The sequence below is a fragment of the Peromyscus californicus genome, unplaced genomic scaffold (assembly GCF_007827085.1).
Source record: "Peromyscus californicus insignis strain IS unplaced genomic scaffold, ASM782708v3 Scaffold_19__1_contigs__length_69161282, whole genome shotgun sequence".
NCBI classification, from domain to species: Eukaryota; Metazoa; Chordata; class Mammalia; order Rodentia; family Cricetidae; genus Peromyscus; species Peromyscus californicus.
In genome coordinates, this window is record NW_026294491.1 from 1,537,489 (window position 1) to 1,563,984 (window position 26,496).

The following is a 26,496-nucleotide window of genomic DNA, read 5'->3' on the forward strand; positions in this document are numbered from 1 at the left end:
TTGGACTATTTGTGGTCTTTTGTGATTCCATTTGATTTTTTTTCTAAACATGTGAAATACATAGAATTTTGATAATATTACATTAAACCTGTAGATTAAATTTAGTAGTGTGGCCATTGTCACATTAACTCTGCCAGTCCAGGAGCATGGATTGTCTTTCCGTCTTCTCACATTGTCTTCTATGATTCCTGTGTCAGTATCTTAAAGTTTTCATTGTAGAGTTCTTCCATTTCTTTGGTTACATGTATCCTGAAACACTTAATTCTGTTGGAGTTACTTGGAATGTTGTACATTTCCTAATTTCTTTTTCTGAAAGTTCACTGTTGGCATGAATGAAGGATACTTTTTATATTGATTTTGTATCTGGAAACCATAAGTGTTTATTAGGTCCAAGAGTTTTCCAGTAGACTCAATGGGATCATTGAAGAAAAGGATTGTTTTGTCTGGAGGTAGTGATAGTTTGATTTCTTCCTTTCCTATTTTGTTCCCTTTTATGCCTTTCTCTTGTCTAATTGTAATAGCTTTGTCTTCAAACACCATAGCAGACAGAGTGGAGAGTGGACACCCTCAACTCCTTCCTGGTTTTAGAAGAAACACTCAGTTTCTCTGCATTGGATATAATGTTGCACCATCACCCTGCTCTTGTATATGGAACAGGGGGAGCATTCCTGGATTTCTTTTATGTACTTTGTTTCTTTCTTTGGTATTTTTTTTATGGCATCTCTCTCTGTAGTCCTTGATGCCCTGTAACTTACTATGTAGACCAGCATTGGCTCAAACTCAAGAATTCCTCCTGCCTCTGCTGGTATTAAAGACATGTACCACAATGCACAGCCACACATGAGATTTCTGACTAGATTTGGCTCTCCCAGGGCTCACCCTCCTCTCAGGACAGTTCAGAGTCTTTCTTAATGTGGAAGGAGAGAAGATCTCTGAAACAACCCCAATTCCGTCATTTTACAGCCCATTGTGCACCATATAATTTCAGTCATTGGAGTCTGACTGCAGTGATGCTGGATTTCTCAGCCTCACCCAGTCAGGAGCAGAAGTCATTTTTTCCTATTGGATGACTAAAGTCTCCTACCCTGGGCTCTTTTATCCAGATTTTAGAACTTTACAAAGAAAAGATTATCCAAGATCCTTTGGAATACTATTGGGGGATTTTTACATCTCCATCACCTATTTCTGACCTTTCCCAGGACCGGCTCATGTGCATCCCTAGAGTTCCCAGGATGAATGCAAAACACCTGAGCTTTCCAACTTTTCTCAGACCCACCAGAGACACATGTGACCCATCACCCCAGACCTGGAGGAAATGCCACACTGAGGTGCTGGGCCCTGGGATTCTACCCTGCTGACATCACCCTGACCTGGAAGAAGGATGAGGAGGAACAGACACAGGATTTGGAGGTTGTGGAGACCAGGCCTGCAGGGGATGGAACCTTCCAGAAGTGGGCATCTCTGGTGGTGCCTTCTGGGGAGGAGCAGAGATACACATGTCATGTGTACCACGAGGGTCTATCTGAGCCCTTCACCCTGAGATGGGGTAAGGAAGGAGAGGGTATAGAGCTAGGGTCAGAAAAGCTGGAGCCTTCTACAAACCCTGAGCAGTGTCAGGGGTGAGGTCATGTCCCCCACTTTCTTTTCATGTCCCTTCCCTTCCCTTTCCTTTCCAGAGCCTCCTCAGTCCACTGTCCTCACCATGGCAATCATCACTCTTCTGGTTCTCCTTGGAGCTGTGATCATTGGAGCTGTGGTGGCTGTTGTGAGGAAGAGGAGGAGAAACACAGGTAGGACAGGGCAGCGTCTGAGTTCTCTCTTAGCCCCTTTTAAAAGTGTGCTCTGCCTCATTAATGGGAAACATCCACACCCCCAATTGCTACTGTCACTAGCCTGGATCTGTTGTCAGAGTTCTGCAAACTTCCTAGGATCAGGGTCTTCCCTGGTCTTTCACAGCTTTTCTTCTCACAGGTGGAAAAGGAGACTATGCTCCAGCTCCAGGTAAGTGTGGAGAACAGGATTGTCCATGAGGCTCTTGGGGTGGAGCTGGAGCTGGTGGGGAGTCCAGCCAGCCCATAATTCCTCCTCCACCCATATCCTCTCAGTCTCCTGATAGTGCCTTGTTATTTCTTCTTCAGCAGGCAGAGACAGTGCCCAGAGCTCCAACTTGTCTCTGGAGGCTTGAAAAGGTGACACCCTGGGGGCTTGGGATTGGGGCTGAGGCAAAGGGACAGGGCTGGGTCCCAGGGTTTCTCAGATTTAGACATTTTAATGAGTCATGGTGGGACTCCAAGACATCTTTATACTGACTATTCACGAATCTTGTTCTATAGCTTCAGACAACTGCCTCGAGGGACTGAGGAACAAGTTCTGACTCAGGAAGAACCAAACGTCTGAAGGTGTTTCTTCTCCTGTGAGGACAATGAAGATCTTGGGAGTCCACCCCTGCTTACCAGGATGCTGACCTTTCAGGCACCAACCTTCCTGTTCCCAACAGAACACCTCCATCCTGCCTGTTCTCTGCTACAGAATTGCAGCTCCTGACTTCCCACTGAAAATAAAAATCTGATTCCTCGCTGGGCCTTTCCTGCTGTGTCTGTCTGTGCCAAATGGAAACACAGTTTCCATCAATGTAGTGCAGCAGCGTCCTGCGGTGACAGTGACCATTGCACAGATGTTTGTGTGCTGAGTTGTGACACACTTTCATTATTGCAGGGAGACCACACTATCAGCCACCATTCTTCTCATGAAAATGGTTTTCCTTAAAAAAGGGGAGAGGGCCGGGCGGTGGTGGCCCAGCACTGGGGAGGCAGAGCCAGGCGGATCTCTGTGAGTTCGAGGCCAGCCTGGGCTACCAAGTGAGTTCCAGGAAAAGACGCAAAGCTACACAGAGAAACCCTGTCTCGAAAAACCAAAAATAAATAAATAAATAAATAAAATACCAATCTTTTAAAGAAAATAAAAAGACTGGGATGGGCAAGTGACTTTTGGCATCTGTGATTTCCTCACAGCCTCCTAGCAGTTTACGTTGTTTGGTGTTAACTAACTGTCTTGGTGTCTTTTCTGTTGTTGTGATAAGATACCATGGCCAAGGCAACTTATAGAAGAAAGAGTTTACAGGGGGCTTGGTTAGAGTCCACGACCATCATGGCAGGGCACAGGGCAGCAGGCAATCAGGCATGGTGCTCCAGCAGAAACTGAGAGCTCACATCCTGATCCACAAGCATGAGACAGGGAATGCCAACTAAAAGTGCCCCAGTGGGCTTTTGAAACCTTGAAGTCTGCCCTGTGACAGACCAGCCCCACCATTATTTACCCCAGGGACTCTTGAGGAATGAGGGATAAGAGACTTAGTTAGAAATAGAGGGGAGAGAAACGGAGAAACTCAGGATAGACCTGAATGGGCCTGGATCCTTATCCACTGGCCCAGAACTTTATTCCAAAGGTCTATTTATAACAATGCCAAGGGGTGGAGCAAAAGACCTCCCCCTTGCTAGTTACAGTCAGTATAGACCCTTACAAACACCTGAGACTCAGGCCAGAGGTCCAATCAACCTCTCATGCAGTCCTGCTGGGTACAGCCACTAGGAAACCTACATGGGCTCCAACAGTGCCCCAGTGATACACCTCTTCTAACGTGGCCTCTCCTCCTCACCTCAAAGAGTACCACCAACTTCAGACCAGGTATTCAAACATACCTGCACATCTGTGGTGTAAGACAATGTCCACTATTCAACCTGGGTCTCCAGTCACACTGTATGGCCCTCCCATCATAGGAGAACTTACGTATCACACACCCCATGTTGTACCACGAGCAATGTGGGAGCCTCTGCTTCACCTCCCTGTCTCCCTCTCTGTGATTTGCTCCTCAGCCCTAAAGCCTCCACTGTCATCAGGGGTTTGTTGTTGTTGTTGTTGTTGTTGTTGTTGTTTTTAATCATTTTTCTCTTGGTACTCCTGCCCTGTGTGCATCCAGCACTGATTCCTAGTTCCCCTGACTGAGCCCTGAGTGTTCTTCCTGCACCTCCTTCACAATGGTCTTAAAGCCCATGTCTGAGCCTCTCCTCATCCCTTACACTGGTCCCTCATTCTCTGGGTGTCTGAGCTCAGGCCACACTTCTTGAAATGCTGAGTCTAGTTAGAGTCTGTGGGTACCAACCTTGTACTCCACCAGGAACCTGTGGCCTGGAGTGGTTAATGCAGACCAAACAAATGATTAGCAGTATTTATGTGCTAAGCCTTTTGTACCATGTTCATACAGATTCTCCAATGGGCTGTATAAGTGAATCTTTGTAGTACAGAAGATAACATTGCTCCCTGTCACACCCTATTAGGTCCTCAGGTTGTGATGTAGAGGGCACCAGGGGCATCACTCCTACTTCCTGTGTTCCTCCATCTGTAAAATTGGCTGCTCAGCCTTAGACCTTCATAAACCGTCCACCATGAACCGTTTTTATGTATTCTGTTTTCTCTCCTGACACCACCGATCCGCACAGATCCAGCCACATGTTTCCTAGTTCCCCTGACTGGGTCTTGAGTGTCCTTCCTGGCACCTCCTTCAGATGCTCTATGAGCATGTGTACGTGGTTGGCATGGAGATGCAGACTGGTCAGGTCCCCAGTGCTGCCCGTCCACTGTGAATCCTGCCCACTAGTGCATCCTGCAGTGTAACCAGAGCCCTGTGCAGTTCTTCTTGTCGGGTCAGCTTTGCCCGAGTCCTGAAAACCCAAGGCAGGCTGGACCACCGAGCTGTGTGTCAAATGCTGCCTTCCTCAACCCCAGCCCTTCCAGCAGAGAGACCCACCTTCTTCAGTTTTGCCTTATGGAGTATTCTTAAGCATCTTATCAGAAACATCCAAGCGTCACAGGTGGCAAGTCCACAGACAGCACTCATGCAACATTCAAAAACACCACCCCTGTTAGAGGAAAACAATTTGTATGAACTGAAGTAGCCTCTTCTATGAAATAGCATATTTACTTTAAAGAATGAATGACAGGGATAGGATGGGGTGAACTTTGCCTACCATGAGCAGAGCACTTGCCTACCATTTGTGAGGTCCTGGGTCCATTGCCAGGCAGAAAAAGAAGATGCTAAATGACATAGATTCCTTCTTGGATATGGACCTGATATATGTATTAGCAAACATTTTCTCAAAGTTGAGCAAGAACCTATCACATTAGCTTTTTTAAAAGATGCATTTTTGTTTTATGTGTATCATTGTTTTGCCTGTACATATGTATGTGCACTCTGTATGTGCTGGGCCTGTGGAGTGCAGAGGAGGTGTCTGAGTCCTTGAAAATGAAGTGCTGGTTATGACCCACCATGTGGGAACTAGGAACCAAGCCCAGGTCCTCTGCAAGAGCAGTAAGTGATCTTAGCTACTGAGCCACCTCTGCAGCCCACCAGCATTTATTCATTGGGAAAACGTCTTTTCTGAGCCTTTAAACCTCCTTGGGAAATCTGCAGAAATTTAGAAACCTATCAACTTTTTCTTTTGTTTCTGTTTGTTTATTTGTTTTTCTCAGGGGTCAGGGCTGAAGAGATGGTTAGTAGGTAAATTACCTCCACTGTCTGTATTGCTCTGGGCATTCTGGTTTCCAAATCCCCACTGCAACTCCGCACTAACATCTGCCTGCAGCTCTCTAGGGCTTTTCCAGCCCAAGTTCTTAATTCCTCCACATTCTTCTACAACCAGTTCCAAGGGCCTAAGAACCACGTGGGCAGGTTGATCACAGCACTGAATCCATTCCAAGTATTAAATGTCTGCATTGCTAGTTTTCTCATTGCTGTGAGCAGATACCCAACAAGAAGACTTAAGATAGGAAAGGCTGATTTTGTCCAGTCCCAGGAGATACAGCCTACCAGGGAGGGGACAGCATGGTGGTAGGTACAGGAGGTGGCCTGTACATTGCAGTTACCATCAGGAACTCAGGGGGTTGAGTTCTTTGCCCAGCTTGCTCTTTCTCCTCTGACCACAGCTTGTGGAATGATGCCACACCTATTCCCACCTCAATAACCTAATCTGGAACCTCTCTCACAGACAGGAGATTTGTGTCCTAGTTGGTTACAGACCTCACCCCACCCTCCATCCTGTCTTCTTTTCAAGGTGCCTCTTTCCCCTGTTCCTCTACTAGACGTATGCCCTTTGACCCTGCTAGGTTTTCTCCTTTCCCAGGAGGAACATCAATTTGAGACCAGCTCAGGCTACAGTCCAAGAGCCTGTTTCAAACATTAATTATTAATTAATTAGATAGATTAAGCCTCCTTAATGATCCATTATTACAGACCATATTGGAAGATAGACCCCATAGTGTTTGTTTCAAAAGCTCTCTCTCTCTCTCTCTCTCTCTCTCTCTCTCTCTCTCTCTCTCTCTCTGTAGAGAGCCGTGCACGGCCGCGCCTCAAAGATGGTGCCAGCATCTGGCTTCTGCCTTCCCAATGGCAGGTGTTCTCTGGGATAAACAACTCCTTATTTGGCTTGGGCGTGGAATCTGGCTTGCTTGCGTATGTCTGACCCTATCGGCATTGTCCACGTGGCACTACAGGGTTGGTTGCCCAGTGGCTATAAAGGGTGTGGGCTGGCTTTGGGGGGGGGGAGAAGATGGCTTTCCTCGGGGTCAGAAGATTGTCTCAAGGTTCCTGAATAAAGTGCTTGGAGAAGAGCCTGGTGTTGCGTCTTCCTTGCTGGTCGAGGCGGACACGACAAGTTGTGGCTGTACGGGGAACCTTTAAGGCTCAGAACTCTTCCCAGTCAGGGCAGTGCACTGGTAAGTCCCCAGGTAAGGTGGGGATCCGCGACAAAAGCGGGAAAACGTAGAGCCGCAACAAAAGTGGACGGGAAAATTAAAGAAAGTGAAAGCAGGTGAAGGCAAAAGTGCTGCTAGTATCATGGGCGCAACTTCTTCGCACCCAACTTTTCTGGCTCTTAACGAGCTGCTCCTTTCAAAGAAATTAGAGATTAAGAAGAGTACTTTTGAAAGATTTCTAGAGGAATGTGATGTCGTGGCACCCTGGTTTGCAGTTTCCGGAAGCCTCACGGTAGCTTCCTGGGAAAAGTTGGGCCGTGATCTAGACTTCGCTGCAGAACAAGGGATGCTTAAACATGGGGTTAGACCAGTTTGGAAATTAGTGAGAGGGTGTCTCGAAGACCAGCGCTGCAGCGATGCAGTAGAGAATAGGCAGGCAGCCTTAGAAATGTTGCAGGAGGAAAGATCAGAAAAGGCCATGTCTGCTAAAGCAGCGTCTACCAGAAGTAAAACAAAAAAGGGGAAAGAAAAAACAAGGTTATATCTTGACCTTTCGGACCTAGAGTGTTCCGAGTCCCCTATCTCTTCCCCTGATTCTGATGATGTAGAGTCATTATGTGAAACCTTGCAGAGTGTGAGAATAAGAAAGAAAAGGTGTAGAAATAAAGGAGAAAGAGAAAGAATTAAAGGATGTGAGTCTGAGTGTGGAGCCGCTCCCTCAGCTCCTCCACCGTATCTGGAATCTGCCTCCATGTCTAGAGTTGTCTCCATGGGGAATTCTTTTAACCCAGAGGTTTGGAGACAGGTTAGAACTGAAATGTAGCTAGCTTGCCCAGTGTTTCTCAATGCCCAGACTCAACAGAGATACCATGAACCTTTGGATTTTAAGGTCATCAAGTCTCTAGCGGAATCTGTCCGGACTTATGGCATCACAGCCTCATATACTGTTGCTCAAGTAGAGGCTCTGCACAGATTTTGCATGACTCCATCCGATTGGATGAATCTTGCTCGAGCATGTCTCAGCGCAGGACAGTATTTAGACTGGAAGGCATTTTTTTTTTTTTTTTGGTTTTTCGAGACAGGGTTTCTCTGTGTAGCTTTGCGCCTTTTCCTGGAACTCACTTGGTAGCCCAGGCTGGCCTCGAACTCACAGAGATCCACCTGGCTCTGCCTCCTGGAAGGCATTTTTGATAGAATTTGCCAGTGAGCAAGCTGCGATTAACAGGGCTGCAGGTGGAGGTCAAGCAGCTTGGGATGTAGACATGCTTCTGGGACAAGGCCGATTTGCCAATCAACAAAATGGATATCCACAGCAGGTTTATGACCAGATAAATCAACTAGCAACAAGGGCATGGAAGTCCCTACCTAATAAAGGGGAAGTGAGCAGCAACCTTACTAAGATCCTTCAGGGACCTATGGAACCTTTTTCAGATTTTGTGGCCCGCATGGTCGAGGCTGCAGGCAGAATCTTTGGGGACCCAGATGCTGCAATGCCGCTTATAAAGCAGCTAGTTTATGAACAATGTACCAAAGAATGCAAGGCTGCGATCACCCCTTATAAGAACAAAGGTCTAGAAGTATGGATGAAAGTGTGCAGAGAATTAGGGGGACCTCTAACTAACGCAGGCCTTGCGGCTGCAGTTATACAATTTAGTAACAAGAAAGGAGGGAACACTGGGGCATGTTTTCGGTGTGGAAAAATGGGCCATCTCAAACATAGCTGCCCTCAAGGAGGAGGTAACCAAGGAATAAGGAAGAGCCAACGCCCTACACAGCCTGGACTTTGTCCTAGGTGTAAAAAGGGGAAGCATTGGGCGAATGAGTGTAGGTCAGTCAAGGACATAAATGGTCAGCCTATAACAACAGGCAATCTTTCAAAAAATGGACAGCGGGGCCCTCGGCCTCAGGGCCCGCAAAAATATGGGGCAGTGGAGAATCAGGAGCAAGGCAGGAACCCAGAGCAGTGGCCAACCCTCCGTCATCCGAGGAACCTCGGAGAGCCACTACAAGCTCGGCAGGGTTGTACCTCCGTGCCACCACCAGACTCGTACTGACTCCGCAGATGGGAGTACAATTAGTGGAGTCTGATTTTAAAGGCCCTTTGAAGCCGGGCACGGTGGGTTTATTGATAGGAAGATCCTCCACCACCATAAGAGGTCTTAAAGTACACCCAGGAGTGATTGATCCTGATTATACTGGGATCGTGAAAATTATGGTTGAGTCTCCAAAAGGAATTACTGCCATTTCACCAGGTGATAGGATTGCACAACTAGTTTTATTACCCAGTTTACATGAGTCCTATCCAGCCGCTGATCGAAACAGAGGAAATAAAGGCTTCGAATCCATGGGGACAGATTTAACTTTTCTGTCCCTTGATTTAAATCAAAGACCCACCTTGCAATTAACTACTAATGGTACCAAGATAACGGGACACCTGGACATTGGTGCAGATCGGAGCATCATTGCCCGTAAAGACTGGCCCCGTGGGTGGCCAGTGCAAGTCTCCTCTCAAACTCTACATCCATTCTTCGTTCAGCACATACATGCTCATACAAGATTGCCTGGTCCTTTAGCTAAAGGCGATGACACAGTAGATCAGTGTACCCGACAAGTGTGGATGTTTATGGCTTCAGCTATACAGCGAGCCTCTGATTTTCATAAAGAATTCCATGTGAATGCACGCACGTTGCAGGCTAAATTTTTCCTTTCCCGTGCGGATGCGCGAAAAGTTTGGCAAATGGATGTTACACATATCCCTGACTTTGGGCGCCTCAAATACGTGCATGTCTCTATGGATACTTGTTCAGGGATTATACATGCCTCACCTATGAGTGGGGAGAAAGCACTGAATGTCATTTCCCACTGTCTGGAAGCCTGGGCAGCATGGGGAAAACCTCAGCAATTAAAGACTGATAATGGGCCGGCGTACACAGGACAGAAATTTAATTCCTTCTGTCAGTGCATGGATGTGCAGTTAACGCACGGTCTCCCTTATAATCCTCAAGGCCAAGGCATTGTGGAGCGTGCGCATTGGTCCCTTAAAGAAATTCTTCAAAAACAAAAAGGGGGAATAGGCCGTGACCGAACCCCAAGAGAAAGACTCTCTCTGGCATTATTCACCTTAAATTTTTGAATTTGGATGCCTCGGGAAGTTCATCAGCAGATAGGCATCATAATCCACACAGCCCTATGAAGGGCATGGTGAAGTGGAAAGATATCCTCACGGGTAGCTGGCATGGCCCCGATCCTGTGCTGACATGGGCACGAGGTTCTGTTTGTGTTTTCCCACAGGACCAGCTAGACCCTATCTGGGTACCTGAACGATTGGTGCGATGGGCCCCTCAGACGGAGAGACGTGATGACACCCCGGAAGCTGATGTGCCTGATCCTGATAGCCCTGATTCTGACAAGCGTGCCAGCGGGAGCAGCTGAGGATCGACTCACGAGCGGAACCTGGTCGGTGGAGTTTGATAACCTGACCCAGATCCTGCGCAATGAGATCATTGCAGTCAACTCCACCCGTGTTCACCTGGCCTCCGCTGCGGAAATGATGTCTTGGCTGCGAAATTCTATCACCTTTTTAAAGGAGTGGGTGGGATTAGGTGCCCTGGCAGGCCTACTGGTACTTGTCTCCCTGATGTGCCTGTGGTGCATTGTTCGTTTAAGGGTTTCTCAGCAGCGCAATGCAGCCATGATTATCCAAGCCTTTACAGCCATAGAGGCTGGACAGTCTCCCCAGGCCTGGCTGGCTGCATTAAAAGCTTTATCGCGCAGGATGCGAGGCTAGTGCACTGCACTTGGGTCTAGCTGTATTGCAAAACCCAAGAAGAGCAAGTCTAATTGCATGTGGGTTGATACCCTAATTCCCACCTCTGCAAAAAAGGGTATCAGACGGGTCAAGTGTTCTCTGGATGGATAACACCTGGACTAACACCAGTACAATGTCCAAGTTGTATTTTGGCAGAGATTAGACCTCTGCTCTTGCCTGCTGCTTAAAACAATAAAGGGGGAACTGTAGAGAGCCGTGCATGGCCGCGCCTCAAAGATGGCGCTGGCATCTGGCTTCTGCCTTCCCAATGGCAGGTGTTCTCTGGGATAAACAACTCCTTATTTGGCTTGGGCGTGGAATCTGGCTTGCTTGCGTATGTCTGACCCTATCGGCATTGTCCACGTGGCACTACGAGGTTGGTTGCCCAGTGGCTATAAAGGGCGTGGGCTGGCTTTCGGGGGGGGGGGGGGGGAGAAGATGGCTTTCCTCGGGGTCAGAAGATTGTCTCAAGGTTCCTGAATAAACTGCTTGGAGAAGAGCCTGGTGTTGCATCTTCCTTGCTGGTCGAGGCGGACGCGACATCTCTCTTTCTCTCTCTCTCTCTCTCTCTCTCTCTCTCTCTCTCTCTCTCTCTCTCTCTCTCTCTCTCCCCCCCCCCCCCACAGCCTGTTTTTTAAATTTTTTTATTTTATGTACACAGAAGTATTTTACCCATGTGGAGGCAAGTCTGTCACATGCCTGTCCTGCCCAGGGATGCCAGAAGAGTGAGTCAGACATCCTGGAACTAGAATGACAGGCAGTTGTGAGCTGCTACAAGTGCTCTCAGTTGCTGAGATCTCTCTGCAGTCTCAGAGCTTGTGGTTTTCATGGAGCAGAACAGAAATATTCAATGATAGAATCACCTTGTAATTAACCACCTAATAACTACCATTTTGGTAGTTAGAGTATAATATCTAAGATTACATGAAACAAAGTATTAAAAAGAATCTGTTGTGACCGTGTTGCGAGACCCCCAAGAAAGACCACCACAGAGCCAATATCTGATGCAAAACACAATAAACACTTGTTTATTGATAACAAGGAAGCTTGGGCTTTGTCCGAGTCCAACACACTGGCTAGAGGTGAAGGAGGACGGACCTGAGCTCTCAGGTGAGGGGTTTTTAAAGAGAAAAACCACACGCAGGGTGGTACAAGCCTTGGTGTCATATGATTGGGTAAGGGTATGTAACCTTGAATTTACTGGTTGGGGGTTACAGTTATCATTTTTGGGCAGGCCTGGACAAATCCCAGGCCCTCTCTTTGAGCTGCTATGGGGGCTGGCTGGCCTCGAACTTTCACATTGACCCATGCTTGTAGCTCTAAGTTGGTGAGGGGTCCCAGACAGTAAACAACTGGCTAAATCTTGAGCAGTCAGAGTACGTGTAGAAAGGGAGCTACTGCAAGGACTATGTCTTTTGTTTATGATCATCCCAGAAACTGCTTGCTCAAGTCTCAGGAAACTGAAATTGAGGCCTGACCTCTAAGAGAAGACTGAGCAGCCTGTTATGACATCTGCTTGGGCCTTTCAAATCCTCCCACAGACTGGAGAGAGAGCTCAGTTGTCAAGAACACATACCCAGGTCTTACAAAGAACCTGGGGTTGGTTCCCATTGCTCACATGGCGCTCACAATCACCTATAACTCCAGCTCCAGGAAATCTGTCCTCCTCGGGCACTGCACTCACATACTCACACACAAAAACACACGAACATAATTTTAAAATAAATTAAATGAACTAAAACTTACATAGACTCTGCACCAAGACTCAGAGAAACGATGTACCCAAGAGGCATGAGTGCCAGACAACATGGGTCCGGTTAAAGTCCCAAGTCATGTCATGGCTCTGACCGCATTTTCTTTAATAAAGACGCCGGGTTGGTTCCCTGCACAGGTGTGTGTCCATATGCACAATATCACTTGGTCTCTCAGCCCTAATCCGGTTCTTCTCTGTGGACACCGATGACGCACTCACAATTCTCATTCCTGTTGGACACCTAGTTTCCGGAGAAGCCGTCAGCCACAGAGTTTCCAAGTCCAGCAGTCAACAGGAACAAAGTACACATTCATCACAGACGCCAGAGTGAGGACTATGCCCTCTGTCGCTTTGGTCCAGCTGCTGGCTAGCGCCATAGTTCTGACCCAGAACCGAGCTGAGAGTAAAGGCATGGGGAGGGAAAAGGAAGGAGCAGGGTGCCTGGAGGGGACAGTACCCTGTCAGCTTATCTTAGCGGCTCTGATCCCTCCTGTCTCCCCGCCTTCACCTGGGACCCTGGGCCCGAGAGGAGAGTCGGGGTCTCACCGGTTCGCCTCCCGCAGGCTCGCACTCGCTGCGGTATTTCCACACAGCCATGTCCCGGCCCAGCCTCAGGGAACCTCGATGCTAAGCAAATGACACTCAGTTCAACAGCTATGCAGAGACTCCAAGAATGGAGCTGCCAGCGCTGTTTGTAGAGCAGGAGGGGGCGGATTATTGAGAGCGGGGACACAAAAAGCCAGGAACATAGGGAAGAACTTCAGATGGAACCTGAAAACCCCGCTTGGCTACTACAATCAGAGTGTCAATGGTGAGTGACCACGGCCACTTGAATCTCCCCCGGACAGTCTTGGGTCATCCTGACCGGGCTGGGTCGAAGTTTCATCCAAACACCTGCCCAGACCATCAAACAGGAAAGACCCGGCAGACTTTGTTCTTTTGTTTTGTTTGTTTTTGTCGGGAGTCAGGGCTGAAGAGATGGTTAGTAGGTAAATTACCTCCACTGTCTGTATTGCTCTGGGTATTCTGGTTTCCAAATCCCCACTGCAACTCCCCACTAAGCTCTGCCTGCAGCTCTCTGGGGCTTTTCCATCCCAAAGTTCCTAACTCTTCCACATTCTTGCTACAACCAGTTCCAAGGGCCTAAGAACCACGTGGGCAGGTTGATTACAGCTTGTGGAATGATGCCACACCTAATCCCACCTCAATAACCTAAACTGGAGCCTCTCTCACAGACAGGAGATTTGTGTTCTGGGTGATTACAGACCCCCACCGCACCCTCCATCCTGTCTTCTTTTCAAGGTGCCTCTTTCCCCTGTTCCTCTACTAGACGTATGCCCTTTGACCCTGCTTGGTTTTCTCCTTTCCCAGGAGGAACATCAATTTGAGACCAGCTCAGGCTACACTCCAAGAGCCTGTTTCAAACAATTAATTAATATTAATTATTTGAATTAATTAATTAAATCAATTAAGCCTCCTAAATGATCCATTATTATGTACCACATTGGAAGATAGACCCCATAGTGTTTATTTCAAATGGACTCTCTCTCTCTCTCTCTCTCTCTCTCTCTCTCTCTCTCTCTCTCTCTCTCTGCCCCCCCTTTTTTAAAATTTTTTTATTTTATGTGCACAGGAGTATTTTACCCACGTGGAGGCAAGTCTGTCACATGCCTGTCCTGCCCAGGGATGCCAGAAGAGGGAGTCAGACATCATGGAACTGGAATGACAGGCAGTTGTGAGCTGCTACAAGTGCTCTCAGTTGCTGAGATCTCTCTGCAGCCTCAGAGCCAGTGGTTCTTCTAGAGCAGAACAGAAACATTCAGTAATAGAATCACCTTGTAATTAACCACCTAATAACTACCATTTGTGTAGTTAGAATATAATATCTAAGATTACACGAAACAAAGTTTAAAAAGAATTAAATAAATCAAATATTAAAAAGAATCCTCTCAGACTGGAGAGAGAGCTCAGCTGTCAAGAACACATACCCAGGTCTTACAAAGAACCTGGGGTTGGTTCCCATTGCTCACATGGCGCTCACAATCACCTATAACTCCAGCTCCAGGAAATCTGTCCTCCTCGGGCACTGCACTCACATACTCACACACAAAAACACACGAACATAATTTAAAAATAAATTAAATGAACTAAAATTTACATAGACTCTGCACCAAGACTCAGAGAAACGATGTACCCAAGAGGTATGAGTGCCAGACAACATGGGTCCGGTTAAAGTCCCAAGTCATGTCATGGCTCTGACCGCATTTTCTTTAATAAAGACCCCAGGGTGGTTCCCAGTACTGGTTGTCCATGTGCACAGTATCGCTTTGTCTCTCAGCCCTGGTCGGGTTCTTCTCACTGCACACAAATAACACTCCCAATTCTCATTCCTGTTGGACACCTAGTTTCCAGAGAAGCCGTCAGCCACAGAGTTTCCAAGTCCAGCAGTCAACAGGAACAAAGTACACATTCATCACAGACGCCAGAGTGAGGACTATGCCCTCTGTCGCTTTGGTCCAGCTACTGGCTAGCGCCATAGTTGTGACCCAGCACCAAGCGACAGTAAAGGCATGGGGAGGGAAAAGGACTCTGCGGGAAGGAGCAGGGGCGCCGGGAGGGGGCAGTACCCTGTCAACATATCTTGGCCCTGATCCCTCCTGTCTCCCCGCCTTCACCTGGGACCCTGGGCAAGGGAGGAGGGTCGGGGTCTCATGCTCGCCTCCCGCAGGCTCGCACTCGCTGTGGTGTTTCCACACTGCCGTGTCCCGGCCCGGTCTCGGGAAGTCCGGGTTCATCGCTACGTTGACTACTCAGTTCGTGCGCTACTCAGTTCGTGCACTTCCACAGTGAGGCAGAGACTCAGAGAAAGGAGCCGCCTGCGCCCTGAGTGCAGCAGGAGGAGCTGAAGTATTGGGAGGGGGGAAAAAAAAGCCAGGAATACAGGGAAGAACTTCACATGGAACCTGAAGACACTGCTTGGCTACTACAGAGTGACTAAGCTGAGTGTGATCACAGACACGACCCCTGAATCTCCCCTGGGATAGACTTGGGTCATCCTGACCCACTGGGTCGAAGTTTCATCCAAACACCTGCCCAGACCATCAAACAGGAAAGACCCCGCAGACTTTCACATCGGATTCCACTGAACTTCTGTTTCTGAACATTCAGATTACGGACTGACAGCGGGGCACGGCAGCCACAAGGTGGCGTTGACCACCATGTCCTCACCAGAACCTCTCTTGCTGCAGTGGATGTGTGGCTGCGACCTGGGGCCAGATGGGCGCCTGCTCTGCGGGCACTGTCAGCAGGCCTAGGATGGCCAGAATGACATCTCCCTGAAGGAGGACATTTGCTGTCAGATTTATTGATGACAGCCATTCTGTGAAGGGCTATCTCTAAGCACTTTTTTGTTTTCATTTTTATTTCATTCTTTTACATGGATGAGTGTTTTGCCTGTACGTGTGCATGTGCACTACATGTGTGCCTGGTGAGATTCCTAGGCTCAGAAGAGGGAGTCAGATTCCCTGGGACCTGAGTTACATACAGTGCATCTAACCTAGGTCCTCTGCAAGATCATTAAGTGTTCTTAAGTTCTGACCCTACTCTTCAGCCCCCCTAAAGTAGATTTAATCTGCATTTTCATGAAGGCTAGAGGTACTGAACACACTAAAAATAGTTAGTAGCCATTTATTTTTTTTCTTTTTTTAACATAACTGTCTATTCAGTTCTCTCGACCATGAGTTGGTTAACATTGCTAGTTCCTTGGTATTTAGTTTCTGCAGTTCTCTGTAAATTGAGGACTCTAGTCCTTGTCTGCAGCTGGTACAGGTTTCCTCCTGTTGTAGCTTCTAGTCCCTCTGCAGACTGTCCTGTGCTGTGAAGAGGCTTTATTTTCATGCAGATATGTGGACTTATTAGTTCCTGAGATATTGTCCTAGTCTGAGGCTCTTGTCTACCCCAGGATCTGGAAGGGTTTCCCCTAGGTTGTCTTTTTAAAGTTTGGGTGTTTCAAGTTTGGAACTTAATAAGGGCTTTGCTCTGTTTCAAGTTTAGTTTTGTACAAGGTGAAAGGTGAGAATCTAAATTCATCTTCTCAGGCAGAAAAACAGTGTTGCGGAATCATGGGTAGAATGGAATCTTTTTTCTTTGTCTTTGTTTTTGTTTTTGTTTTTGAGACGGGTTTCTTTGTGTACTTTTGGTGCCTGTCCTGGATCTCACTCTGTAGACCAGGCTGGCCTCGAACTCACAGTGTCTGCCTGGCTCTGCCTCTGGAGTGCTGGGATTAAAGGCATGCGCCACCACTGCCTGGCAGAATCTTTTTTCTAATGTGTTATTTGCATTCTTTTCTAAAATTAAGCTTGCATTACTTTGTCATCTTGTTTCCCGGATCTCTATCCTATGCCTTTGATTCTCCCGTCTATTTTATGCCAGTTCCAGGCTGTCCTTGTCACCATAGCTCTAGTATAATTTGAGGTTGGGATTGTAACAATGAAGAGTGTTTGTGATTCTGTACAGATTCTTGTCTTTTTTCCTAAAGCTATGAAATACATCAGAGTTTAGATAGTATTTCCATTAAATCTGGAGATTAATGTCAGTAGTACGGCCATTTTCATAATGTTAACTCTGCCAGTCCAGGAGCATGGATTGTCTTTCCATCCTCTAACATTCTCTTCTGTGATTTCCTGTATCTTGAAGTTTTCATTGCAGAGTTCTTTCATTTCTTTGGTTAGTTTCTTTGAAATGTCTTTGACTGTTGTACATTTTGGAATCACTTTTTCTAATTATACACTGCTGACATGAATGAAGGCCACATTTTGATATTGATTTATGTATTTGGCAACTATACATGTTTATCAGGTCCAAGAGTTTCCTGTGGACTCAGGAGGGTCTTTTGTTTTGTTTGCTTTGTTTGTTTGTTTGTTTTTGGTTTTGTTTTGTTTTTCGAGACAGGGTTTCTCTGTAACTTTGGAGCCTGTCCTGGAACTCACTATGTAGACCAGGCTGGCCTCGAACTCACAGAGATCCACCTGCCTCTGCTTCCCGAGTGCTGGGATTAAAGGCATGCACCCACCACCGCCCGGCTCAGGAGGGTCTTTTAAGAAAAGAATCCTGTTGTCTGGAAATAGTGTGACTTCTTCGTTTCCTGTTTTGACCCTTTATGCCTACCTTCTATCTAATCCTGATAGCTTATATAAAATCATCACTGTATCAAATAAGATGGAGGAGAGTGTAGACCTTTGTCTCCTTCCTGGCTTTAGAGGAAACTCTGGGTGTCTCTCCTTCCAAGGTTGGTCACAAGTACACTGCTGGAGTCACCAGGAAGAATGCAAAATGCCTGAACTTTCCAACTCTTCTCCTCAGATGCTTCAGAGACACATGTGACCCATCACCCCAAATCTCAAGGTGATTGCCACCCTGAGGTTCTGGGCCCTGGGATTCTACCCTGCTGACATCACCCTGACCTGGGAAAGGGATGAGGAGGAACAGACACAAGACATAGAGCTTATGGAGACCAGACCTGCAGGGGATGGAACCTTCCAAAGTGGGCAGCTGTGGTGGTGCCTTCTGGAAAGGAGCTGAAATACACATGCCATGTGCAGCATGAGGGTCTGCCTGAGCCCTTCACCCTGAGATGGGGTAAATAGAGCTTTGGGTGCAAATGGGACTAAGATAGCTGGAACATTCTACAGACCCTGGGCAGAGTCAGGTCAGAGAGCTTAACCATGACTCTCACCTTCCCTTCCTTTCCCTTCCTTTCCCTTCCTTTCCTAGAGCCTCCTTAATCCACCATCCCCATTCATGACCACTGTTGGTGCTGCCTTGGAGCTGTGGTGATCTTAGGTTTTATCATTGGAGTTGTTATGATGTGGATGAGGAAGAACACAGTTATGGAAGGGCAAGGTCTGGTTTTTTGTTTGTTTGTTTGTTTGTTTGTTTGTTTTGGTTTGTTGTTGTTCTTATTATAATTTAGCATCTTCAAAAAGAGTACATAGTAAATGGTAACCAACACACACACACACACACACACACACACACACACACACACACACACACCCCTAGGTGTACACCCATGCCAATCTCTGGGTCTGTATGTTGACAATCACCTTATGTAAAGTACTTGGAAAATGGAGGAAAGGTTCATAACCCTGATGATGAAGGTGATGGGAACATGATTCTCAGAGGTCAGAGGCTAGAGGGGAATGTTCCTGCTAGGACAGACCTCCAAACTGGCATTGGATCATTCCCTGCATACCTCCTTCCCCATGCCTCCTGACCCAACCCTGGTCCCCACTCACATTTTTGAAAGCTTGCTGGGGACCAGGACATCCCTGGTCTCTCACAGCTTTTCTTCTCACAGGTGGGAAAGGAGGCCATGCTCCTGCTCCAGATCAGTATGTGAGGGATGAATTGTCCATGAGGAACTTGGGTGGAAGCTCTTCTGATAGTTTCTCCTCCAGCCCCACCTGTCAGTCTCCTGACTGAGTCTGGTTATTTCTTCTGCAGGCAGGGACAGTGCCTAGAGCTCTGACTTGTACATGGAGGCTTGAAAGGTGTCATCCTAGGGCCTGGGATTGGGGCTGAGGCAAGGAGGAGAGGACTGGGTCCCAGGGCCTCTGGTACTTAGACCTCTCAGTGAGTGGTGGGCCTTTGAGAGGTCTTTATATTGACTTTCTTGACTCTTGTTGTTTATCTCAGAACAGCTGCCCCGTGGGACTGAGGGACTAGTTCTGACTTAAGAACCAATGAATAGTCTTTGAACAGCAATACTTAGTTTTTTTCTTGTGCATACAATAGGAAAAAATGGGGAACCTCACCCAGCCCTTTTCACCAGGACCTGTCCCTTCACTGTCCCTGCTCTCTTCCACAGCCAACCTTCCTGGTCCAGCAGACAGGAGGGGACATCTCCATCCTGTCACCTCCACGCTGCCCTGAGCTGCAACCCCTGGCTTCTCCAGTGAAATGAAAAATCTGAATGTGAACTTGGCTGTTCACGCCCTGACCTGAGAGATTGGCAGGTCAAATTAAAGCAGAGGATTCTTAAAGTGTAAAGGGGGAAATAATGGCAGCAAGGAAACTCTTCCAGAATCTGTGTTTGCTGTCCTGAGTGTCAGGGGGACAGGAGGAGTCTGTGGGAGCTGAGTGAGGATGGGGCTGTGCCAGGGGGAGCTCAGTCCATGTGTGAATTGCTGTGGTCGGTCCTCAGCTATGTGGTCCTCCTTGGCTGGGAAGTGGAAAGGCAGACACCAAGTCTGGTCACCCCGCCTACACTTCCTGCCTGGCTACTGGCCAATCAGTGTTTTATTTAACCAATAGGCGTGACAAATCTTTACACTATATAAGGGTATTATCCCACAGAATTTCCCCTTTTTTCTTTTCAAAACAAAAAGTCCTGAATCTAATCTCCTTTATTTAGCTTTTTTCCTGACCATTATCTGTAGCTGTAAGTTTTTCTGGTCCCACCAGTCCACTCGGTCCCATGTTCTCCAGTCCCGCCCATGGTTCTGTGGTCCTGCAGCCACTTATAAAATAATTACACAGAAGCTTATATTAACCACCAATTCTGTGGCCCATTGGCTCAGGCTTCTTGCCAGCTAGCTCTTACAACTTAACTCAACCCATTTCTATTAATCTTTGCATTTCCAGGTGACTGCGTGGCTTGCTGGTACTTTCACATCTTGCTTCTCCTGGCAGCAGCTAGCAGCATCTGCCCACTCTCCTTAAGATATACAGCCCAAAGGAGGCAGTGCAAATACCACTACAATTATCCATAACAATTTATAACCAACATTCTAAACAAAGACAGACTTCTATAATCCATTTTTTGGGGAATGTGGGCATAGTTTTTTAGACTACTTCTTGCTATTTGGGGGCACTTGTTATCTTATGGGGATTCAAAGAAAATTGAGGACTTGTCAATTTTCAGTTTGTCAATTGGTCAAGTCCTGATTGGAGTAGTCTGTGAGGCTGGATCATCTCAGTCAGCAGTCTTGAAGCCTTTCTGGAGGTACAGCTCAGAGGAAACTGCAACAGAGGCACTCTGAAATGTTGGATCATCTGGGCCGTCTGTTTTCATGGGAGGTTTTTCAGGGGATCTTGCTTGATCAAACCATATTAACCTGGAAGCAATTCATAGGTTCTCATCTCCTCTGGAAACAAAAGCAGAACTTCTTTTCCAAAGCAACATATCCTTAGACCCAAATTTTGAAGTCAAGATACCTTTAAAATATATATGTTGGTTTAACTTAGCAGCCCCCATAATAGTTAAAAATCCCAAAGACAACACAATAATAAACAGTACCCAGTCTCTCTGTGTATTTTTCATCTTTCTGTATTTTTTATTACTCTATTTCTTTCTTAAGAACTTTCTGTACCCTCTTTTCTCTCTCATGCCTACATGTATTTTTAAACACACTGTAACCCATTCAGAGGTGTTTTTCCATCTGAATCTGTTTTATTGTGCATCTGTAATAATTTTCTGTCATTGCTTTAAGCTGCAGTGTGGCTAGGACCAAAGCGGCTGCCCTGGCTTCTGGATTCACCTCCTGGGCTCTTGTCCTTGTCACTTAGTACAACCACGTGCTGACAGACTCTGGTCACAGGACACAGGGGTGTCCCCAGCCCTGTCCTGTGTCCAGGATTGTGAGCAGCCAGGGCTGCAGTGTAAGGCCTGCCTGGCCTCAGTCCTGGCTGTAGCTTTTTAACCATCCTTCCTGTTTATTTCTTGTCTTCTCAGTTGTGTGGAGGGGTAGCCCTGTTGTCATTCTTGTGAGTGGCGCCTGTCTCATTCTCCTTTGAGTGTGACCACAGTAGGGGTGTTCTCCTGTCTCTGTCCCAACAAGACCCTGCACTCAGGAGGAGAACTTCAGTCTCCTGAGATCCTGCCTCCTTCCAGAGCTGTGGCCTGGAGTTTCTCCTGTTCCCCTAGTCTTTCAGAATCTAACCTTGTGTGTAGGATCAGCAGAAAGGATTGAGAGCACAGCCAGGGCCTTAAAAACACAGGCGCACTACTGAATACTGCTTCCCAGAATTGGGGAGGTAAATGTGCCTGGTTGGAACCTCAGCCATGCTGAAAAGCTGAGCATGGAAGAGAACAGGGGCAGTACAGGGACAGGGTCCTGGTGGACAGGGCTGGGTGGAGCTCCCATTTTTTCATATTATATGTACAGGAAAAACTAAGATATTGCTGTTCAAAGATTATCCATTGGTTCTTAAATCAGAACTAGTCCCTCAGTCCCACGGGGCAGCTGTTCTGAGATAAACAACAAGAGTCAAGAAAGTCAATATAAAAACCTCTCAAAGGCCCACCACTCACTGAGAGGTCTAAGTACCAGAGACCCTGGGACCCAGTCCTCTCCTCCTTGCCTCAGCCCCAATCCCAGGCTCTAGGGTGTCACCTTTTCAAGTCTCAGAGACAAGACAGAGCTCTAGGCACTGTCCTGCCTGCAGAAGAAATAACCAGACTCAGTCAGGAGATTGACAGGTAGGACTGGAGGAGAAATTATCAGCTGAGCTTCCGCCCAAGTTCCTAGTTGTTGGGGAAACCTCTGCTGCTTTTCCACATCCCCATCCCCTCCTTCCATCTTTATTCTTGTGGGTCCATCTTCATGCCAGGAAGCCCAGGACTCCACGGATTGGCTGCTTCATCTCCAAGATCCTCATGTAGAGATAAGAATATTGCTGTTAGGCAGGTAGAAATGTTAAACAAAAGAAACTGAATGATGGCCATGTAAAGAATCAAAACATGTCCATTCCTTCCCCTTCCCTGACAGTCTTGCTCAGAGGCTCCCAGCTGGCTGCAGCTTGAGGTGCACCACAGTCTGCCTCAAACCTCTGCTTAGGAAACTCAATCCCACTTCCTCTTCCTTCAAAGCCTTTCTCTCTGAGCAGTGGCCACTGGTACCCCTCCTCAGGAAACCCCTCCATGAGCTCCCTTTAGTCCTGACTTGAAAACATGTATTTCAAAGTTCTGGTTTGTATCTTCAGCCAAGAAGTTCATCCATTTACATATGTTGGCAGCTTGTATAAAGTAAAACAAGAATATGTAGCTAACCTGAGCATTGCAGCTTTGCTCATATTATCTGAGCAAAGGAATGTTTGCCAAAGGAATACAGGATAAGAGAGTGAAGTTCAAACAAAGAACTTCTTTACAAAGTTGTTTTTGATACTAAATAGGACACTGATATATCTTAATTGTTGTCTCAAAATTTAACTGTTTCAAGTTAAATCCTGAGGGACAAAGAAGATAGCTAAAGAAGATACTCTAACTCAAGGGGATCTGAGGCAATCCAAATTGTAGTGTTGATTTTCAGTGGTTTATACTGTGCCCATGCCAGGGATGAGATTAATTCCCTCCTATGAGATATTCAGGACATGCTCACTCCCTTCCCCTGTACTCCATCTCTCTCTCCCTCCCTCCCTCCCTCCCTCCCTCCCTCCCTCCCTCCCTCCCTCCCTCTCTCTCTCTCTCTCTCTCTCTCTCTCTCTCTCTCTCTCTCTCTCTCTCTCTCTCTCTCTCTCTCTTCCCAAGGCTGATTCTAGGGGAACCAGCTGCTGTAGCTAGAACAGCCTCAAGTAGGAGAGGAATCCTGGGGACAGTCACCAGGAACCTGAGCCCTTTTCAGGTGCCATATGAGGAAGCCACATGTCAGGGGACCCCAGCTCTAATGGACACAGTATTAAAATCATTTTATTTCAGTTCTTGTGTTCAGGACAAAGTCATAGTGTCCAGGCTGGCGAGGTCTGTGATAGAGAAGCCCAGAGCTGAAGGGCTTCACTTCTCCAGTGCTTAACCTGTCTCAGGTCCCCTGCCTGGACACTGAAGACAAGTTGGAAATATTCACCTCCCTTGAGTAGAACGACCCTGGAGAACCAGACCGCATTGCTTATAAAGCCCTCACAGACTCAGACCTGCGCCCAGCGCTCAAGATGGAGGCTGTAGCCCCTAGCACCTTCCTGCAGCAGCTGGGAACAGCTCTGTCCCAAACACAGATCTGTGCAGGTGAGTGCCAGGTCCGGGAGGGAAAAGGCCTCTGAGGGGAGGAGGATCAGGTGGCACCAGGGGAGACCATTCCCCCACTGCCCAGCTAGACCATCCTACCCCTTCTCCACCAGGAGTCCCTGAGCCCCATGCCCTGCTCCCCTCCCTGCCCTATCACCTGGCTGAGGTTCCAGGAGAAGGGTCGGGTTCTCACTGCGCCCAGTCCCCAGGTTCACACTCGCTGCTTCGAGTATTTCCACACTGCCCTGCCCGGCCCAGCCTCGGGGTGCCCCGGTCCTCTACGTGGACGAAATTCAGTTCGTGCGGTTCCATAGCCATGCAGAAACTCCGCGCCGTGGGTGGAGGAGAAGGGGTCGGAGTATTGGGAGAGGGAGACACGGAGAGTCAAGATCACCCAGCAGATTTTCCAAGGGACCCTGAGGGCCCTGTCTGGCTACTACAAGCGTAGCCATGACCCTGAGTGACTGCGGGTCTTGACTGCTCCAATTCGCCTAGGACAGACCCCTTCTCCTTGGGCCAAGATCCGAGGTTCTGCCCAAGATGCAGACTGGGAACTGGTTTCCTATTCTGTTTAGAGGAGGCTTTGGGCTGCCTTGGCCATGGAGCAGGGCTGACCGCGGGGATGGGGCCAGGCTCTCACACCATCCAGGTAGTGTCTGGCTGTGATGTGGCCGCCTCCTCCGTGGATATGAATGATAAGCCTATGATGGCCGCGATTACATCTCCCTGAACAGGAGCTAAGGACCTGGGCGGCTGGAGTTGGAGCAGGCTGGTGAGGCAGAGAGTCACAGGGCATACCTGGAGGACAAGTGCATGGAAAGGCTACACAGATACCTGGAGAACCTGAACCCCACTCTGCGGGCAGGTGCCACTGTAACTCTGCAGTATAATTTGATGTTGGGATTGTTAACACCTCCAGCAGTGTTTTTTGTTGTTGTTGTTGTTGTTTGTTTTGTTTTGTTTTGTTTGTTTTTTCGAGACAGTGTGTCTCTGTGTAGCTTTGGTGCCTTTCCTGGAACTCTCTCTGTAAGCCAGGCTGGCCATGAAATCACAGAGATCCCCCTGGCTCTGCCTCCTGAGTGCTGGGATTAAAGGCAGTGTTCTTAATCCTTAAGAATGTTTGGTTATTTGTGGGCTTTTGTGATTCCATGTGCTTTATTTTTTCCAAATGTGAAATATTTCAGAATTTTGATAGTATTACATTAAATCAGTAGATTGATTATGGTAGTGTGGCCATTTTCACAATATGAACTCTGCCAGTTCAAGAGCATGGATTGTCTTTCCATCCTCTCACATTCTCTTCTATGATTTTCTGTGTTATTATTTTAAAGTTTTCATTGTGGAGTTCTTACATGTCTTTGGTAAGATATGTTCCTAAATACTTTAGTCTACAGCAGGAAATTTGAATGCTGTGTTTTCCCTAATTTCATTCCCTGAGAGTACACTGTTGGTATAAATGAAAGCAACTTTTTTATATTGATTCTGTATTCTGCAATGATAAGTGTTTATTAGGTCCAAGAGTTTTCCAGTAGAATGAACAGGGTCTTTTAAGTAAAGAAACATTAGTCTGGGAATAGGAATAGTTTGATTTCTTCCTTTCCTATTTTGATTCCTTTTATGTTTTTTCTAGTCTAATTGTAATAGCTGAGACTTCAAACACTGTATCAAATAAAGAGTGTGGAGACTGGATACTCTTGTCTCATTCCTGATTTGAGAGGAAACAATAGGTGTCTCTGCATTCCGCATAATGTTCCAGCCCTCAGAAGAGGAGGAGGAACAGCACTCTTGGGTTTCTTTCTTTCTTCCTTCTTCTTCTCCTCCTCCTCCTCCTTCTTCTTTTTTAAAGGATCTCTCTATATAGTCCTCGATAGCCTACAACTCTCTATGGAGACCAGTCTGGACTCATATTCAGAGATCCACCAGGCTCTGCCACCTAAGTGTTTAGGTTAAAGGTATGTGCCACAATGCCTGGCCACTCCTGAGTTTCTCGACAAGAGAGTCACTCTCAGGATTCACCCTTTTCACAAGACAGTTCAGAGTCTGTCTCAATGTGGAAGGAGAGAAGATCTCTGAAACAACCCCAGTTCCTTGATTCTGCAGCCCATTGGGCACCATGTCCTCTCTCAGACCCAGTTCTTGTGGACACACAGGCAGTCACTGGAGTCAGACTGCAGTGATGCTGAGTCACACAGCCCCACTCAGTCAGGAGCAGAAGTCCCTTTTTCCTGATGGGGCACCTGGAGCTCACTGACCCTGGGCTCTTTCACCAGATTCTAGAACATCACAATGAAAAGATTATCCAAGAAGTCTCATGGACCTTGCTGAGGTGCCCAGGAAGAATGCAAAACAACTGAACTTTACAACTCTTCTCCTCAAATCCAGAGACACATGTGACCCATCACCCCAGATCTCAAGATGATGTCACACTGACATCATCTTGGGCCCTGGGATTCTACCCTGCTGACATCACCCTGACCTGAAAGAGAGATGAGGAGGAGCAGACATGGGACATGGAGCTTGTGGAGACCAGACCTGCAGGGGATGGGACCTTCCAGAAGTGGGCAGCTGTGGTGGTTTGTTTGGGAGAGGAGCTGAAATATCCATGCCATGTGGATCATGAGGGCCTGCCTGAGCCCCTCACCTGAGATGGGCAGGAAAGTATGGATGCAAAGCTGGGTCAGGAAAAGCTGAATCCTACAGACCCTGGGCAGAGCCTGGGCAGAGCCTGGCTGGATAGGTGGGGCCATGAGCCTCACCTTCCATTCTCTTCCCTTCCACTCCCAGGGCCTCCTCAGTCCATCCCCATCAGGACCATTGTTGGTGCTGTCCTTGGAGCTGTGGTGATCTTAGGTTTTATCATGGTTGGTGTCATGATGTGGGTGAGGAAGAACACAGGTATGGAAGTGGCAGGGTCTGAGGTAATTTTTTCACTGAGCACCTTCAAGAAGTGTGCATAGCGAATGGGAATACACATACATACACACACACACACACACACACACACACACACACACACACACACACACACACTTGGGAGGGGTTCCGGATCCCAGGTTGTGGCAGACCCTGGCACACTGGTGTGTTCAGGACCTGATCACTCTACTCCCCTGATGAAGGAAGCCTGGCTCTTGCTCTAGGGCTCTCGCTCTCTCTCTCTCTCTCTCTCTCTCTCTCTCTCTCTCTCTCTCT

At 47.5% G+C, this 26,496-nt stretch overlaps 1 protein-coding gene and 1 pseudogene across 4 annotated transcripts in view; both read left to right on the forward strand.

Annotated features, from left to right (window-relative positions):
• Positions 1-26,496, forward strand: part of LOC128114248 (H-2 class I histocompatibility antigen, Q10 alpha chain-like) — a 59,110-nt gene that overhangs the window by 21,476 nt on the left and 11,138 nt on the right. For 2 of the 4 annotated variants that reach the window (XM_052744093.1, XM_052744091.1), the window contains exons 4-8: positions 1,271-1,546; positions 1,677-1,790; positions 1,972-2,001; positions 2,139-2,189; positions 2,334-2,580. The exons of 1 other annotated variant lie outside the window; for it this stretch is intronic. In XM_052744093.1, the coding sequence (XP_052600053.1) occupies positions 1,271-1,546; positions 1,677-1,790; positions 1,972-2,001; positions 2,139-2,185 (467 nt within the window). In that variant the 3' untranslated portion in view covers positions 2,186-2,189; positions 2,334-2,580. Of the gene's footprint in view, positions 1-1,270; positions 1,547-1,676; positions 1,791-1,971; positions 2,002-2,138; positions 2,190-2,333; positions 2,581-26,496 lie in introns of those variants that run through there. One more of the 4 variants, XM_052744092.1, reaches the window with a different exon arrangement.
• Positions 23,589-26,120, forward strand: LOC128114249 (class I histocompatibility antigen, B alpha chain-like; annotated as a pseudogene).